At 43.3% G+C, this 17,082-nt stretch overlaps 1 protein-coding gene across 10 annotated transcripts in view; it reads left to right on the forward strand.

Annotated features, from left to right (window-relative positions):
• XRCC4 (X-ray repair cross complementing 4) overlaps positions 1 to 17,082 on the forward strand; it is a 344,725-nt gene that overhangs the window by 209,127 nt on the left and 118,516 nt on the right. For all 10 annotated transcript variants that reach the window (XM_030193348.1, XM_030193345.1, XM_030193352.1 and 7 more), the window contains one exon: positions 970 to 1,076. In XM_030193348.1, coding sequence (XP_030049208.1) covers positions 970 to 1,076 — 107 coding nt within the window. The remainder of the gene's footprint in view (positions 1 to 969; positions 1,077 to 17,082) is intronic.

Here is a 17,082-nt window from a genome sequence, read left to right on the forward strand (position 1 = left end):
AGCAGCTAGAGCTCTTCAGCTTGGAGAATAGACAGCTGAGGGGTGATATGATAAAATACTGAGTGGAGTGGAACGGTGAATCACTTGTTTACTCTTTCCAAAAATACTAGGACTAGGGGGCATGCAATGAAGCTACTAAGTAGTAAATTTAAAACAAACCAGAGGAAATATTTCTTCACTCAACATGTAATTAAACTCTGGAATTTGTTGCCAGGGAATGTAGTAAAAGCAGTAGCTTAGCAGGTTTTAAAAAAGGTTTGGATAATGTCCTAAATGAAAAGTGCATAAGCCATTATTAAGATGGACTTGGGGAAATCCATTGCTTATTTTTACTGTTCTGTCATCTTGCCAGGTACTTGTGACCTGGATCGGCCACTGTTGGAAAAAAGATACTGGGCTTGATGGACCTTCGGTCAGTCTCAGTATGGCAATGCTTGTGTTCTTAACCACATTTACACAGTGTTCTTGAGATGTACCCCTCCTCTGCTCTTAACGTTTTCAGTTTAATGTTCAGTAAGAAGCAAAATATTTTTCAGCTATAAATTTTTGATATCCTGAATTTGAGCGAATTTTGCATCCTTACATACTAATAAAGCTAATTGAGTTGTTAGTTTTTTAATCGCAATACGGTAAAATTTTAGTATAACAATCCTCTTAATGTACCTCTAGTACAGGGGTGTCCATCCTCAACCCTCGACAGATCAGGCTTTCAAGATCTCCCCAATGAATATGCATGAGATCCATTTGCATAAAATGCAGGCAGTCCATATTCATTGGAGAAATCCTGAAAATCCGACTGGATCGTGGCCTTCGAGGACCAAGGTTGTACAGCCCTTCTCTAGAGCATCATGTAAGTTCATACACAGAAATATTTTGCTTTTTGTTCTTAATTTTTATTAGCTGTATTTAATGAAATAGGTTGATTCTTTGGTTATACATAAATGGCAAATATTTGTTCTTTTACTTTAGAGATTCTCAGCCAAATGTTTCAAGCATCATCAGTAAAGCTGAAGATTATAACGCTAGCACTGATGAGGAAAAGGAGAGTCAATCAGTACATATTCCAAAAGATTGTGGTAAGAGAAAATATTGTAGCACAGTTAAATTTATCCCTGCCACCTGAGAGAGAATTCCACCCCTTCAGTGTCTTTGACCACTACCGTTAGGAGCAGTGGCGTTCCTGGCCTGGATGGCACCCGGGGCGGAGCACCGATGGGCCCCCCCCCCCGGGTGCAGCGCCCCCCCCCCCTGCTAAATGACACCTTCGCGCCCCCCCTCCCCCGGCGAAATGACACCCCCCTGGGTGCACGCTGCTGGGGGGGGGGGGGGTGCCGTGGCGCGCACCCTGCTCCGAGTTTGCTAAACTTCGCTTCGCTGCAGCTCCCTCTGCCCCGGAAGAGGAAGTAACCTGTTCCGGGGCAGAGGGAGCTGCAGCGAACGAGCGACGAAGTTTAGCAAACTCGGAGCAGGTGCGCGCCGCGGCACCCCCCAGCGGCGTGCACCCGGGGCGGACCACCCCCACCAGTCCCCCCCCCCCCCCCCCCCCCCTTGGTACGCCACTGGTTAGGAGGCAGTCTTCCATATAATGAAATATCTTTAGAGGGAAGAAAACCCCCTAGTGGTAGTACTCATCCCAAACATCTCCTCTCCATCTGTCCTTTACTATATTCCTCCTTACCCCATTTCCCCCAACCTATACTATCATATCTTGTCTACCCTCCCTTATCCTAATCATACATTATCAAGCTTCAACTTTATCATGTTTCACTACTGTTTAATTTCTCTCACTATTAGACTTTGTATTTCGAATTACTATGTAAGCCTCGTTGAACCTGCATTGTGTGGGAAAGCACAGGGTACAAATGTAATAAATAAATAAATAAATACTTTGAGCCTGCCACTAGGGTTATAGATGCCATTTTGGAATCAGGTGCTGACACAGGCAGCATCAGACGGGTATTGCTGCTGTCTGAGACCACTGCCCCACCAATGCTGACTATCAAATAAGTTTTGGAGGGGGGTTCAGGACGTGAGGGAAGTTAAGATTCTGGAAGGAAGGGGTTCTCAATTGATGGGGCTGGGTCTTTGTGTTGTGGGTGGGGCTAATATGTCAGGGGTTAGGATTGTGCTCTGCGAGAATTGGGTGTGTTGGCGGGTGCTTTCGATGCTGCGGCAGTCCTGAAGGCATTTATTTTTGAGTGGATCTGCACCACATTACCTGTAGTGTCAATCTGTCAATCCTGGTAACTTGGTGCTGTGTGTTAGTAGTCTGCCTTGTGCAGTAAACGTAGGGCAGATGCAGGACATGCCTCCTGCATTTACCACACAGTCTTGACATTTACTGCACATTAATCTTTGCTTTAAACATTCAGTAAGTGCAAAACGTACCTCATCTTAGTAAAAGGAACCCTATGTTTTGAAAATGCAAGGTAAAACACAGTGGGAATACTTGTAGTATCTAAACAAGAGCGAATTTATGTATAAACCGTAAGCACAATGAAAGCAGTTTCATTGTTAACATTTTTTTAAAGGCGTATTGAACTCAACACTATCTGTACTTCAGAAAGCAGATGAAAGCCTATCTCTTCTCCCAAGCCTTTAATACATAGGGTAACTGACTGAACACTCATTCTGCATCTGGACTGTCTTGCTGCACACACTGTAACTTAGATCAGTTCCTTACCTCTTGCTTAACTATACAACGAACTTGCCTTGAGTTTAGCTAACCATCAAATTATCCCAACTGACTCTGTACCACGCATCTTGTTCCCATCATGTATCTGCTCTTGGTCCCTCAGCTATATGGTAAGTCATATTGTAGAAATTCTTTAGCATCGTATCTATGTTAGTTGCATGCTTATTAGGTGTATCATTAGTATTATGCTAACAATGTATTATATCTCTGGTATTTGAATTTCACTGCTGTTAAATGTGTATATTTGTGATACTGTTTCACGGTAGTTCTATTATTAGGTTTCAATCTACTGTTTTCAAGTTTACGTCATTTATTGTATTTATATTTATTCTTGGTTATATTACTCTTGTTTTGTTGTTAACAAAATTGTAAGTTTTATGTTAAATTGTACCTGCTGTACATCGTCTTGGGTAAATAATCTTCATAAAGGCAGTTAATAAATCCAAATAAATAAATGTGTCAGTTATATTAGGGTATATTTTATTATTTTGTAGAATAGAAAATGAAGCTTTCATGATTAACAATAGAATCAAAATACACTATTATAATAAATTGACAGAATCAATATTTTATATATTTTTTGTAAATTGATGGATGATGTGTGTTATAGAAAACCATGGGGCCCTTTTACTAAAGCATGGAAAGGAGGTAGCACATGCAAATTTATCTCATGCATATTCATTGTAGGTATCTGGAAAACCTAACTGGCTAGGTGTGTTACCAAACACACGGTTTTACCAAAGGTAAATCGTGCCGAACGAATGTCATTGAATTCTTTGGGTGACCGGAGAATTGAATCAGGAATGTGCTATAGTTGTAATCTACTTAGATTTCAGCAAAGCTTTTGACAGTGTTCCCCACAGGAGGCTCTTGAATAAACTTGACAGGCTGAAGATAGGACCCATCATGGTGAACTGGATTAGGAACTGGTTGACGGAGAGATACCAGAGGGTAGTAGTAAATGGAATTCGCTCGGATGAGGGAAAGATAAGTAGTGGAGTGCCTCAAGGATCGGTGCTGGGGCCGATTCTGTTCAATATATTTGTGAGTGGCATTGCCGAAGGGTTAAAAGGTAAAAGTTTGCCTTTTTGCAGATGACACCAAGATTTGTAACAGAGTGGACACCCTGGAGGAAGTGGAAAACATGAAGATCTGCGGAAGCTAGAAGAATGGTCTAATGTTTGGCAATTAAAATTCAATGCGAAGAAATGCAAAGTGATGCACTTAGGGAGTAGAAATCCACGGGAGATGTATGTGTTAGGCAGTGAGAGTCTGATATGTACAGGCGGGGAGAGGGATCTTGGGGTGATAATAGATAATATCTGAGGATCTGAAGGCGACAAAACAGTGTGACAAGGCGGTGGCCGTAACCAGAAGGTTGCTAGGCTGTATAGAGAGAGGTGTGACCAGCAGAAGAAAGGAGGTGTTGATGCCCCTGTACAGGTTGTTGGTGAGGCCCCACCTGGAGTATTGTGTTCAGTTTTGGAGGCCGTATCTTGCTAAGGATGTAAAAAAATTGAAGCGGTGCAAAGAACAGCTACAAAAATGGTATGAGATTTGCGTTACAAAACGTATGAGGAGAGTCTTGCTGATCTGAACATGTATACCCTGGAGGAAAGGAGAAACAGGGGTGATATGATACAAACGTTCAAATATTTGAAAGGTATTTATCCGCAAATGAACCTGTTCCGGAGACGGGAAGGTGGTATAACTGACATGAAATGAGGTGTGCATATGTAAGAAAAACAACGCGTATGTTGATTTATACTTCAGGCTTTTACAACTCGGGAAGTGAAGAGTTAAGTACGTTCTGGCTGATTCAATTGTGTTTCTAATTGGTAAGTCGATTAGTTCAGACATATAGTTCTTTTTCCTCCATAACTGGTGCACGCTCAGGGTGGGACTACCACCGGCTGCCGCGTTGGGCCAGCCGTCGTCCCGGAACAGCAAGCAGTTAGCCCATGTTGGGTTTACCACCGCTCTGTAAAAGGGCCCCTTTGTAACTGATCAAGTTTCAGACTTGTGCAAAATGCATTCCTTTGTGGAAGAATAGCTTACCAGCTAGAACACCCTGCTGACGACCATGGAAACCAAGTTGTAATCTCACTGTTGCTCCTTGTGATCTTGCACAGATTACTTAGCCCACTATTGGATGAGGTACAAATTTGGGGAACAAATTCTATAACCTGACACTTCCTTTTAGGCACACAAGTGCTGTACGTTGAGTGCCAATTCTATAAAACAAAATTCTTCAGGTCTGTTTGGAAGCTGAGGAGAATCAGATCATATTTCTCACCTGACATCTTTAGACTGCTAGTTCAGTCCTTGGTTTTAACTCAGTTCGATTACTGCAGTTCCATCTATGCAGGATGTAATGATGGTGTCCTACGAAGGCTGCAAATGGCCCAATATACAGCAACTAGGCTTGCCCTCAAGGTATCGCGTTTTGATAGTGCCGCTCCTTTATTATGCAAGCTGCACTGGTTACCCATTAAAGCCAGGATTATTTTTAAATTGTTTGTTTTTGTCTTTCAAGTATTAAATGGCGTGTCACCGGATTATCGCAGCCCTTAATAACTATTCCCATACATAATATAACCTCTGGTTCTAAAGACTGTCTTCCAGATTGCAAGAGAGTGTGTTGTAAGTCCGTTCACTCTGCTGACTTTAGATACCAGGGTGCTAAGTGGTCGAATTCACAGCCAATGACAATCAAGGTTCAGCCTGATTACTTGGTATTTCGCAAAAGATTGAAAACTCTCCTCTTTGAGAGGTTTCTATTCATTGATGGAATATCTTAGATTGCAACTGGCCATCAATGATCTATATTTGATATTTTTTTATGACTTTGTAAGCCTTGTCTGTTGTTTATTTACTGTTAGCCACATTGAACTCGAGTATGTTCGGGATAATGTGGGGTATAAATGTCACAATAAAAGTAAAATCTTTATCTGAAAAGAGACAAATTACAGCTATACTAGATACTAACAACCATCTTAAATCTAATATCAGAGATATAGCTGAACCTTTTCATGCTTTACTCCTCTGACTTGATCCATTACTCTCCAAAGACATCGTATTATTGAACAATTTGCCTCATTCATCATTAGGTATAGATGAAAACAGCTCACTAATTTCAAACATCTCAATACACAAATTGGCACAAACTCTTAAAAACATGGTGAAAAACAAATACCCAGGTCCTGATGGCTTAACTGTAGAGTTCTACTTGGCTTTTCAAGAAGAACTCTTACCAATACCCATGTCAGTTTTCAATTATGTTATACAGTCTTGGAATGTGAAAGACTCATTGTTAATTTTGAATTATAGACCTTTATCCTTAATTAACGTCAATGCCAAACTATATGCAGAATTAATAGTAGAAAGACTTCAGCAATTCATCAATTCAGACCAAACTGGTTTCATGCTTGGCCGACACTCTTACAACAACACTAGACTATTTTCTAATATAATAATATATGCCCTAAATGCACGTGATCCCATCATAGCAACAGGTTTAAATGCTGAAAAAGCACTTGACAGGGTAGAGTGGCCTTACCTGTTTGAAGTTTTAAAATGGTATGGTTGTGATCCAAAATGTATTCACATGGTTAAAATACTCTACACTATCCTTACCACTAGAATTCCGATCAACAATATTATATCTAACATAGTAACATAGTAGATGATGGCAGAAAAAGACCTGCGCGGTCCATCCAGTCTGCCCAACAAGATAAACTCACATGTGCTACTTTTTGTGTATACCTTACCTTGATTTGTACCTGTCCTTTTCCAGGCACAGACCGTATAAGTCTGCCCAGCACTATCCCCGCCTCTCAACCACCAGCCCCGCCTCCCACCACCGGTTCTGGCACAGACCGTATAAGTCTGCCCACCACTAGTCCCGCCTTCCACCATCGGCTCTGGCACAGACCGTATAAGTCTGCCCAGCACCATCTCCGTCTCCCGCCACCGGCTTTGCCACCCAGTCTCGTCTAAGCTCCTTAGGATCCATTCCTTCTGAGCAGAATTCCTTTATGTTTATCCCACGCCTGTTTGAATTCCGTTACCGTTTTCGTTTCCACCACTTCCCGCGGGAGGGCATTCCAAGCATCCCCTACTCTCTCCATGAAAAAATACTTCCTGACATTTTTCTTGAGTCTGCCCCCCTTCAATCTCATTTCATGTCCTCTCGTTCTACTGCCTTCGCATCTCCGGAAAAGGTTTGTTTGCAGATTAATACCTTTCAAATATTTGAACGTCTGTATCATATCACCCCTGTTTCTCCTTTCCTCCAGAGTGTACATGTTCAGGTCTTCAAGTCTCTCCTCATACGTCTTGTACCGCAAATCCCATACCATTCTCGTAGCTTTTCTTTGCACCGCTTCAATTCTTTTTACATCCTTAACAAGATACGGCCTCCAAAACTGAACACAATACTCCAGGTGGGGCCTCACCAACGACTTATACAGGGGCATCAACACCCCCTTTCTTCTGCTGGTCACACCTCTCTCTATACAGCCTAACAACCTTCTAGCTAGGGCCACCGCCTTGTCACACTCTTTCGTCGCCTTCAAATCCTCAGATACTATCACCCCAAGATCCCTCTCCCCATCCGTACCTATCAGACTCTCCCCGCCTAACACATATGTCTCCCGTGGATTTCTACTCCCTAAGTGCATCACTTTGCATTTCTTCGCATTGAATTTTAGTTGCCAAACCTTATACCATTCTTCTAGCTTCCGTAGGTCCTTTTTCATGTTTTCCACTCCCTCCGGGGTGTCCACTCTGTTACAGATCTTAGTATCATCCGCAAATAGGCAAACTTTACCTTCTAACTCTTTGGCAATGTCACTCACAAATATATTGAACAGAATCGGCCCCAGCACCGATTCTTGAGGCACTCCACTACTCACCTTTCGCTCCTCCGAGCGAATTCCATTCACCACCACCCTCTGGCGTCTGTCCGTCAACCAGTTCATAATCCAGTTCACCACTTCGGGTCCTATCTTCAGCCCATCCAGTTTATTTAAGAGCCTCCTGTGGGGAACCGTGTCAAAAGCTTTGCTGAAATCTAAGTAGATTACGTCCATAGCTCGTCCTTGATTCAATTCTCCTGTCACCCAATCAAAGAATTCAATGAGGTTCGTTTGGCACGATTTCCCTTTGGTAAAACCATGTTGTCTCGGATCTTGCAACTTATTGGCTTATCTGACCCATTTCATCTGACAAGAGGCACCAGACAAGGATGCCCATCATCATTACTTTTCAGCCTAGCATTAGAACCCCTCCTGCATGCCATTAGATCCTCTCCAGATATTCTAGGTGTCAGCATTGCTTATATCACAGCAAAAATATCTTTGTATGCGGATGATATCCTCTTATATACATCACCTTCCTCCATACCAGCCGTATTAGACATAATAAATCAGTACTTTAGAATCTTAGGATATAAATTAAACACCTCCAAATCTGAAATACTACCTATTAACTGCCCTGATGCTAAATTTGTAGATAATACATTTTTTCACTGGGCATCAGATCATATAAAATATCTTGGCGTCAAATCGCGGGAAGATTGTGAAAAAGTTGCAAGAAGAGATTGCGAGACTAGGAGACTGGGCGTCTAAATGGCAGAACTGTCAGGTCTGAGTAAGCCGTCAGAAAGTGAACATGAACGCTAACACCAAAAGCTAAGTGATTTAACTTCAAGACATTTAATAGTAAAAAAGTTCAAAAAATGAATGAAAATATTTATTTGGAGGAGGGTTTTTTTTTTGCCTATGATTACGATCAATACAAAAGGGTAGTCATCCCGCTGTTGACTTAACTATAACCCTGTGTGAAATTATGAGGCTTTTTCTCCCCACCCCCCCACCCCTCAATTGAGACGTGTTTGGACTAACGGTTTCTATTTACATTTTCAATTGTATGTCTAAGATAAGCAGCATAAAATCTGTTTTACTCTTTTGGGATTTTGTCAGGTACTTGTGATCTGGATTCAGTGGATGTGCTACCATTAGGCCAACTAAGGCTGGGGCCTTAGGCGGCACTTTTCTTGGAGCGACATCTTGCCAGTGCCATCACCTGGCCGGCCTAACTGCTTGCATCCCTCCTTCCTCTCAGGCTAGCATCACTCCTTTGCACCCCTCACACTGGCCACAGTCTGGCTTCACGTCCTTCCTTTCTCAAACCCGTTCCTTGTTAACTTTTTTTTTCCCAAGTTGGCAGTGATTCTCATATTCTGCCCTGCCACTGGCACCGGCTTCTTTTCTGTATGTTTATGTTTATTTGATATACTGCCTTTACAATAATATAACTTTCTGTTTTTCTGACGTCATCTACTATGTTACTATCCACCTTATAATTGAAAGAGAAAAACGCCTAGATTTCGACCCAAAACAGGAGATAGACGTTTATCTCACAAAAACGAATAAATCGGTATAATGGAAAGCCGATTTTGGACGTTTTTAACTGCACTCCATCGCGGAAGCGTACAAAGTTGACGGGGGCGTGTTGGAGGCGTGGCGAAGGTGGAACTGGGGCATGGTTATTAGCCGAGAAGAGATGGGCGCCTTTCGCCGATAATGGAAAAAAAGTATGCGTTTGTAGCTAGAATTTAGGGCACTTTTCCTGGACCCTGTTTTTTCACGAATAAGGCCCCAAAAAGTGCCCTAAATGACCAGATTACCACCAGAGGGAATTGGGGATGACCTCCCCTGACTCCCTCAGTGGTCACTAACCCCCTCCCACCACAAAACATGATGTTTCACAACTTTTTATTTTCACCCTCAAATGTCATACCCACCTCCCTGGCAGCAGTATGCAGGTCCCTGGAGCAGTTGTTAGGGGTGCAGTGAACTTCAGGCAGGTGGACCCAGGCCCAATCCCCCCCCCCCCTACCTGTTACAATTGTGCTGCTTAATGCTTAGTCGTCCAACCCCCCCCCCCCCAAACCCACTGTACCCACATGGTGCCCCCCTTCACCCCTTAGGGCTATAGTAATGGTGTAGACTTGTGGGCAGTGGGTTTTGAGGGGGATTTGGGGGGCTCAACACACAAGGGAAGGGTGCTATGCACCTGGGAGCTCTTTTACCTTTTTTTTTGTTTTTGTAAAAGTGCCCCCTAGGGTGCCCGGTTGGTGTCCTGGCATGTGAGGGGGACCAGTGCACTACGACTTCTGGCCCCTCCCACGAACAAATGCCTTGGATTTATTCGTTTTTGAGCTGGGTGCTTTCATTTTCCATTATCACTGAAAAACAAAAACGCCCAGCTCACAAATTGTCGAATAAAACATGGATGTCTATTTTTTTTGAAAATACGGTTCGGTCCGCCCCTTCACGGACCCGTTCTCGGAGATAAACGCCCATGGAGATAGAGGTTTTCGTTTAATTATGCCCCTCCACGTGTGCTCAGAGGCAGGCCGCAGTAGAGAGAAGCAGCCGGTTCAGGCAGCTGGGCTGTGTATGGGAATTGATGCTGACAACGACTTTTGGAAAACAAAAAAGGAAGGGGGGGGGGGAGTGAGAGAGAGAGTGAAGGGAAATGTGCTGAACTCAAGGGGGAGATGTCGGAGGACCGGGGGTGCCATTTCAGCCCTTGCCTCAGGTAACATTACCTTGGGCTGCCCTGCCTGGATTGGCCACTGTTGGAAACAGGATACTGGGCTTGATGGACCTTCAGTCTGGCCCAGTATGGCAATGCTTTCATTCTTATGCTCTTGTCAATGCAGTCATGTATTTAATATATTGTGAAATTATAAACAGAAATTTAAAAAAAATTCCTCTACATAATAAATACTCATATTCTATAAATCTAGAATCCATAAAGCAGCTTGGGTTATACTAACATATCACAAACCCTGACTGCTACAGTACTGAACTTTTTCTCTTTAACTCATTAAACTTCTACATTTTTAACAATTTTATTTTACAAATTTTATCCTAGGTATAAGGTAAGATTTGAGGCATTCTGATCTTCAATTTTCTTCAGAGTTTTTCTTTTTTCTTCATGACTACATATGTATTGTATACATTAGAACATCTGGATGTGGAGCAGGGTCACTATTCTTGCTTCTTTTGAGGACTGCATTCTATCAGGAGTTGAAAAAAACAAAGAAACCACTTATTCCTCCTTCCCTTGTAAAGGCCTTAAATTAAAAGCTTTGAACCAAAATAGTACCTGAACTGATACATTGTTTTATGAGAACTGAATATACAGCAACATTCAATCAGTTTCTTATTGTTTAATGCTTCTATAGGCTCTGTTGATCTATTTCTTTCAAAGTACAACAGAACATCAATGTGTCAAAATTTACTAACAAGAAAACAGAAATGTATTTACCATGACCTCAGGATCAATCTTTTAGTTCTAGTAAGAAACTTCCTTCAAGGAAAAGTTTGATAGTACAACTGTAATGTTGGCTTTTTTGAACGGAATTGAAATTTTCCTGACCTGTGATCCTCAGGCAGCCTTTCGAAACGTTGGCCACCGGTGGTCACGGTTGGTTCTAATAGATTGTTTGAAAGAAGAGAAGAGACTCGGCAGCCAAAGCTAAGTTTTTTTTTTTTAATATTGATTTTTGGTTAACATTTTAAGAATGTTAAGCGACTTCCTGTGTCATACGAGGCTAACGCAAATTCATGGATGACTGGGGAAATTTGGAAGCAGTGGCTAAAGAAGTTAGACACTAGAATCCGGGCACAAAAGCGTCAGATTTTGTTGCTTTGTGATAATTGTGCTGCACACAGTGATGATGTCAGGCTGTCTAACGTCAAGGTGGTCTTCCTGCCACCAAACACTACCTCTCTGATCCAACCTATGAATCAGGGCATAATAGCCAATTTCAAACAACATTATTGGGCTCTTGTGCTACGTCGTCTGATGAGCATTATGCATGACCAGACTGGCAAGGATAAACGTGCTGTTGAACTGGCTCGTAATCTATCACTGTTGAATTCCCTACATATGCAGAAAGAAGCCTGGAATCATGTCACACAGGCAACCATTGTGAACTGCTACAAGCGGGCAAGCTTTAAGGATGTGGAGAGCGATGAAACAGATGCAGCTGTTGCAAATGCGTCAGATGAACAGGCTATTGACATCCCAGCCTGTGTTACTGAAGAGGAGGTTCATCACTACGTAGCTGTTGATTACAATCTAAAAACAGCTGACAACAACACTGATTCCAGATATGCGCCTACTTGCAGGCAACGGCTGATGATGAAACAGATGATGAAATGAGCAGCGAGGCACATGCTGACGAAATTCAACAACCCCCTGTCACTTTTGCAAGAGCGCTGGAAAGTCTCAACACCGTGCGAGCCTATCTGGAGGCCACTGGATGTCAGTGCTATGACAGTTTTTACCATCTGGCAGATGTAGTCTATGGAACTCACAGACACAAGAGTGTACAGAGGACTATGACTGATTACTTCAAGTAAGCCTAACGTCAGTTAATGGAGACTGTATATTGTACGTATAATAAACAGTACTGTACATATGTTTATCAGATGTGAAGCTTCTTTATGTCACAACGGTTAAGTGCATGCTCTGGTTAACTGCACGTATTTCTTTGGTCCCAGACCCTTGCACTTAAGCGGATTGCTCTGTGTGTGTATATATATTTATTTATTTTATATCATTTATACCCCACATTTTCCCACCACTGGCAGGCTTAATGTGGCTTACAACATTTAAGAAACAAACAGTAAAGTACAATAAAGTGAAAGTGATATGGATGGCGTAAAGTTACAGGACTAAGGTAAAGTAATTGATTTCACAAGGTCTTTCTAGGATTTGTATATATATATACTAGTAAAAATGGCCCGTTTCCGTTTTAAAGGAAACGAGCGCTAGCAAGGTTTTCCTCGGAGTGTGTATGTTTGAGAGAGAGTGTGTGTGAGAGTGACTGTGTGAAAGAGAGTGAATGTGCGAGTGTGTGTGTGTGACCCAGAGAGAGTGAGACTGTGTGTGAGTGTGTGTAAGAGAATGAGAGTATGTGCCAGGGTCACCCCTCCCTCCCAGTTGCAGGGTCGTCCCCCCCGGGTCTGTCTCGCAGTTGCAGGGGGTCCCCCCTCCCTCCCATCCTCCCAGTTGCAGGATCCCCCCTCCCTCCTTCCTCCCTCCCTCCGAGTTGCAGGGTATGTTTGTCTCCCCCCTCCTTTTGTCCTCCAAGTTTTAAGGCACTGTCTATCCAGTTGAAAGAGCTTTAGACTTGTTTCAGATGGAACAACATTTTAAAAACGACAATGTCAAGCAGCTGCAAGTTTTTGCTTGTTTTTCAGTGTATAGCAATGACAGCTGCGTAAGGGAGTGGAAACAGAGATTAATCAATGGGCTTCATTGCTTACCGTAGACTTGTTTTGCTGACTTTCACTCCTGTCTATTGAACTTGCTGCACCATCTCATAGGTTTGCAACCTTTGTTTTGAGTGAACGGGGATGGCGTCTGCGCTGTAGTAGGAGCCAGTGAACCCCGACCCCCGTCCTGAGCCCTCACCCGCCTCCTGCAGATTCAACACTCGCCGCAGGCGCTCGCTCGCCGCCCTTCCTCTTCATCCTCTCCGATTGAGGGCGGTTATTGTGTGCGGGTGGTTTGGGAGGTTTGCAGGCGGTGTGCAGCGATTCCTAGGCAGGGGGAGGAGTGGAGCGTGTTTCCCTACTCTTCCCCCTGCCTGGGTCGCTGTTTCCTGCTGGCTGGATCGCGGTTTCCCTGGGTCACTGTTTTCTGCTGGCTGGGTGGCAGTTTGTTGCTGGGCGTCGGGCTGGACTCGGAGGTGCAGCCAATCAGTGGCACTTCTTTCATGACGTCACTTTTATCTACTCCACTCCATTAAGTAGAGCACCTCTGGCCGGAAGCCATGGTTCCAGGCAGCCTCAGAACGTTGGAGGTGAGAATTATTGTGTAGGATATATATATATGTGTATATGTATGTATACTAGTAAAAAAGGCCCGTTTCTGACACAAATGAAACGGGCGCTAGCAAGGTTTTCTCGGAGTGTGTATGTTTGAGAGAGTGTGTGTATGAGAGTGTCTGTGTGTGTGAGAGAGAGTGAATGTGCGAGTGGGTGTGTGTGACAGAGAAGAGAGTAAGACTGGGTGTGAGTGTGTCTGTGAGAGAGAGTGTGTGTGTGAAAATGAGAGTGTGCGCCATGGGCCCCCCCTCTCTTCCTCCCAGTTCCAGGGTCGACCCCCCCCCCCCTCCCTCCCGAGTTCCAGGGTCGACCCTCCCTCCCGAGTTCCAGGGGACAGAGTTTCAAGTTCCCCCTCCCTCCCTCCGAGTTTCAGGGTCCCCCCTCCCTCCCTCCAAGTTTTAGGGTTCCCCCTTCCCTCCCTCCCTCCGAGTTTCAGGGTTCCCCCTTCCCTCCCTCTCTCCTAATTTCAGGGTCCTCCCTCCCAGTTTCAGGATCCCCCCTCCCTCCCAGTTCCAGGGTCGTCGTCCCTCCCTTCCTTCCAGTTCCAGCACCCCTCCTTCCGAATTTTAGAAGTCATCTTCACTTACCAAGTCGAGGTTACGGCGGTCGTCAGCAGCAGTAAAAGGCATGCAGGCTCGGCCCTTCTCTCTCTCTCTCAGCTCTGGTCTTGCCCCGCCCTCATTTCCTGTTTCCGCAAGGGCCGGACCAGAGCTGAGAGAGAGAGAAGGATCGAGCCTGCATGCCTTTTACCGCTGCTGCCGGCCACTGTAAATCCGACTTCGTAAGTGAAGATGACTTTTAAAATTTGGAGGTAGGTTGCCTGGAACTGGAAGGGAGGAAGGGAGGGACGATGACACCCTCATGCATGTGATGTCGCGTTTCGTTGCCTGGCAACTCTTCAGCGTTCCCTTCCAGTGACTGGTCTTTGCTGTTTGTGACGAACACGGAAGTACGTGACGTCAATTCAGGAGATGGATACAGCAGGAGCACGAATGCTTCAAGGCTTCACTTTCACGGAGTCAGCTTCAGAACGTTGGAGGTGCTTTTTATTATATAGGATATGTATATATTCTCCTTATTTTATCATAGTCTCCTTTTTGAAATGGGATCTTGAAATCCAATGATTTATAGTATGTATTAATTTGCTATGTAGTTGATTATATATATTTTTTGAAGTCTCTTTTATTAGAACACCCATTGGACCTGATTTTATAACAGGACATCTAATCCTGAAATGTGACTGTCTTGTAAAGACAACTGTGGGTCCTACAATGTATCAGTGTTCACCTCTCACTACTAAAACAACATTTTCAGAGGACAGGAACGACACGAACTAGAACCGCTTCTTCAGTACCTTTACTCTCTGATGGTCCGATAGAAAATGTTATTTTGGTAGTGAGAGGTAAACGTTGATAACTTTGCATTTAGTATTCTCCCTCATGCTATAAGGTCATATCACCACATTTATTTAAATCATATTTTGTGAAGGAAGCATAGGCCTTTATATTCCCTTATAAAATATATTCCCAGAACAACTCCAATAGTGTACAAATCCTGACAGCATCACTTCAAAGTTGGTGTTAATGTATATGTGTATTCTGGGGGCAGTTTTACAACTGGATGCCCCGAGGGTGTGCAGTAGGAGCCTATTATATAATGTTACCTGGGCTCCTGGATGCCCTTATAGAATACTAGCTTAACCTGGTATCGCTTCACTAGCCATAGAAGTGGCATAAATGCAGGCGCCTAAATGCAACAGGGGCATGCATTACTTACAGTATTATATAAATTACAGCTGTAAGTGGGGGCCCCACCCCCACCTATCACAGTGGTAGACGCTTGTGCTGTTATTCCCACTGCTTTCTGTTGTTTCACTGGCTCTGTAGCCAACACCATGGGAGATTTTAAAACTCGAGAAGGGGAATTCCTTGTCCTCAGTGTTCAAACTCTTTCTAGTGCCAATGTCCGAGACGATGAAAACACTTTTCTGCCACTGCCGAGGGACTCTAGCAGCGGCTGGCTCCAATAATGTCACCTAACTGAGATGATAACTGGTATGGGCGATTTTTCAGCGGTTTTTAGTTATAACTGGTCAATAGAAATAGAATAAAATAAAACATAGAAAAGAAAATAAGATGATACCTTTTTTTATTGGACTAAATACATTTTTTGATTAGCTTTCAAAGGTAGCCCTTCGTCAGATCAGAAATAAGCAAATTTTGATAAGTAACAGCATATATAAGTGAAACATCAAAGTATTTTAGTGACAGTCTGAAAGGATGAGGGAGGGGTGGGCTAGGTGAGAAACAGAGAGGGCTGAGAGGATGGGGGACAGGGAGATATACATGGTGATCAGATGGTGACAAAGCAGTGAAATTTCATGGTTTATAATGGGCTAGAAAACCCAGATCTTTAAGTCCTGTCTGGTGGCTGTCAAAATATTTAGACTTTAAAGGTCTTGCGTAGCTGTATTGTTTTAAAGTTTCCTTTAAGTATTCTCACTATAAAATCATTAGTGCAGTGTTCTGGTTTTGTAAAGTGCCATCCCACAGAGGTAACATCTTGGTTGGCACTGGCATTTTTCATATGATGTCTATGTAAATTAAATCTCTTCTTCAGCATCTGGCTTGTTTCTCCAATATAGCATCCTTCGTCACATTTTTTACAGTGGATGACTTATACTACGTTGGAAGATGAGCATGTGAAGGATTCCTTTATGTTGAATATTTTTCCTTTGTGAATGACTGTGGGGTCTTGTGAAATGTTTTGGCATAGTTTGCAGCTGGATATATTGCAAGGAAGTGTGCCATTCTCTTCTTTTTGGGTCTCTGTTGAGCGCTTGCTTCTCACTAGCTTGTGTTTTAAATTGGGTGGCTGTCGGAAGGCCAGCACTGGTGGGGATGGGAATATCTCTTTCAGTAATTCATCCTCCTGGAGTAGAGGCTGTAGATCTTTTAGGATTTTTCTTAATTTTTCCAGCTCTGGGTTGTCACTATAAGGGTGGTTCTGTCTGTGGCTTTCTTTTCCTTGTATTGTAGCAGATTTTCCCTGGGTGTTTTGAGGGAGGAGGCAATATTCTTGGAGATTATTTTGGGGTTGTATCCTTTCTGTTCGAAGGATGCAGTCAGGATTTTGAGGTGCCTATCTCTGTCCCCTGGGTCAGAGCAGATACGGTGGTATCTTGTTGCTTGGCTGTGGGATAGTGGAGTTTTTTTGTATGTGAAGGGTGGAAGCTGGAGTTGTGGAAGTAGCTGCATTTGTCTGTGGGTTTCCTATATATGGATGTTTGTATGTAGCCATTGCTGATTGAAACTGTGGTGTCCAAAAAGTTGACTTTTTCTGGCGAGTAGTGAATTTTGAATCTGATTGTAGGATGGTATGTATTGAAAGAACTGTAAAATTGTTTTAGAGTTTCTTCCCCCTCGGTCCAAATCATAAAAATGTCATCAATATACCGGTAGTATTTTAGGG

The sequence above is a fragment of the Microcaecilia unicolor genome, chromosome 2 (assembly GCF_901765095.1).
Source record: "Microcaecilia unicolor chromosome 2, aMicUni1.1, whole genome shotgun sequence".
Lineage (NCBI taxonomy): Eukaryota > Metazoa > Chordata > Amphibia > Gymnophiona > Siphonopidae > Microcaecilia > Microcaecilia unicolor.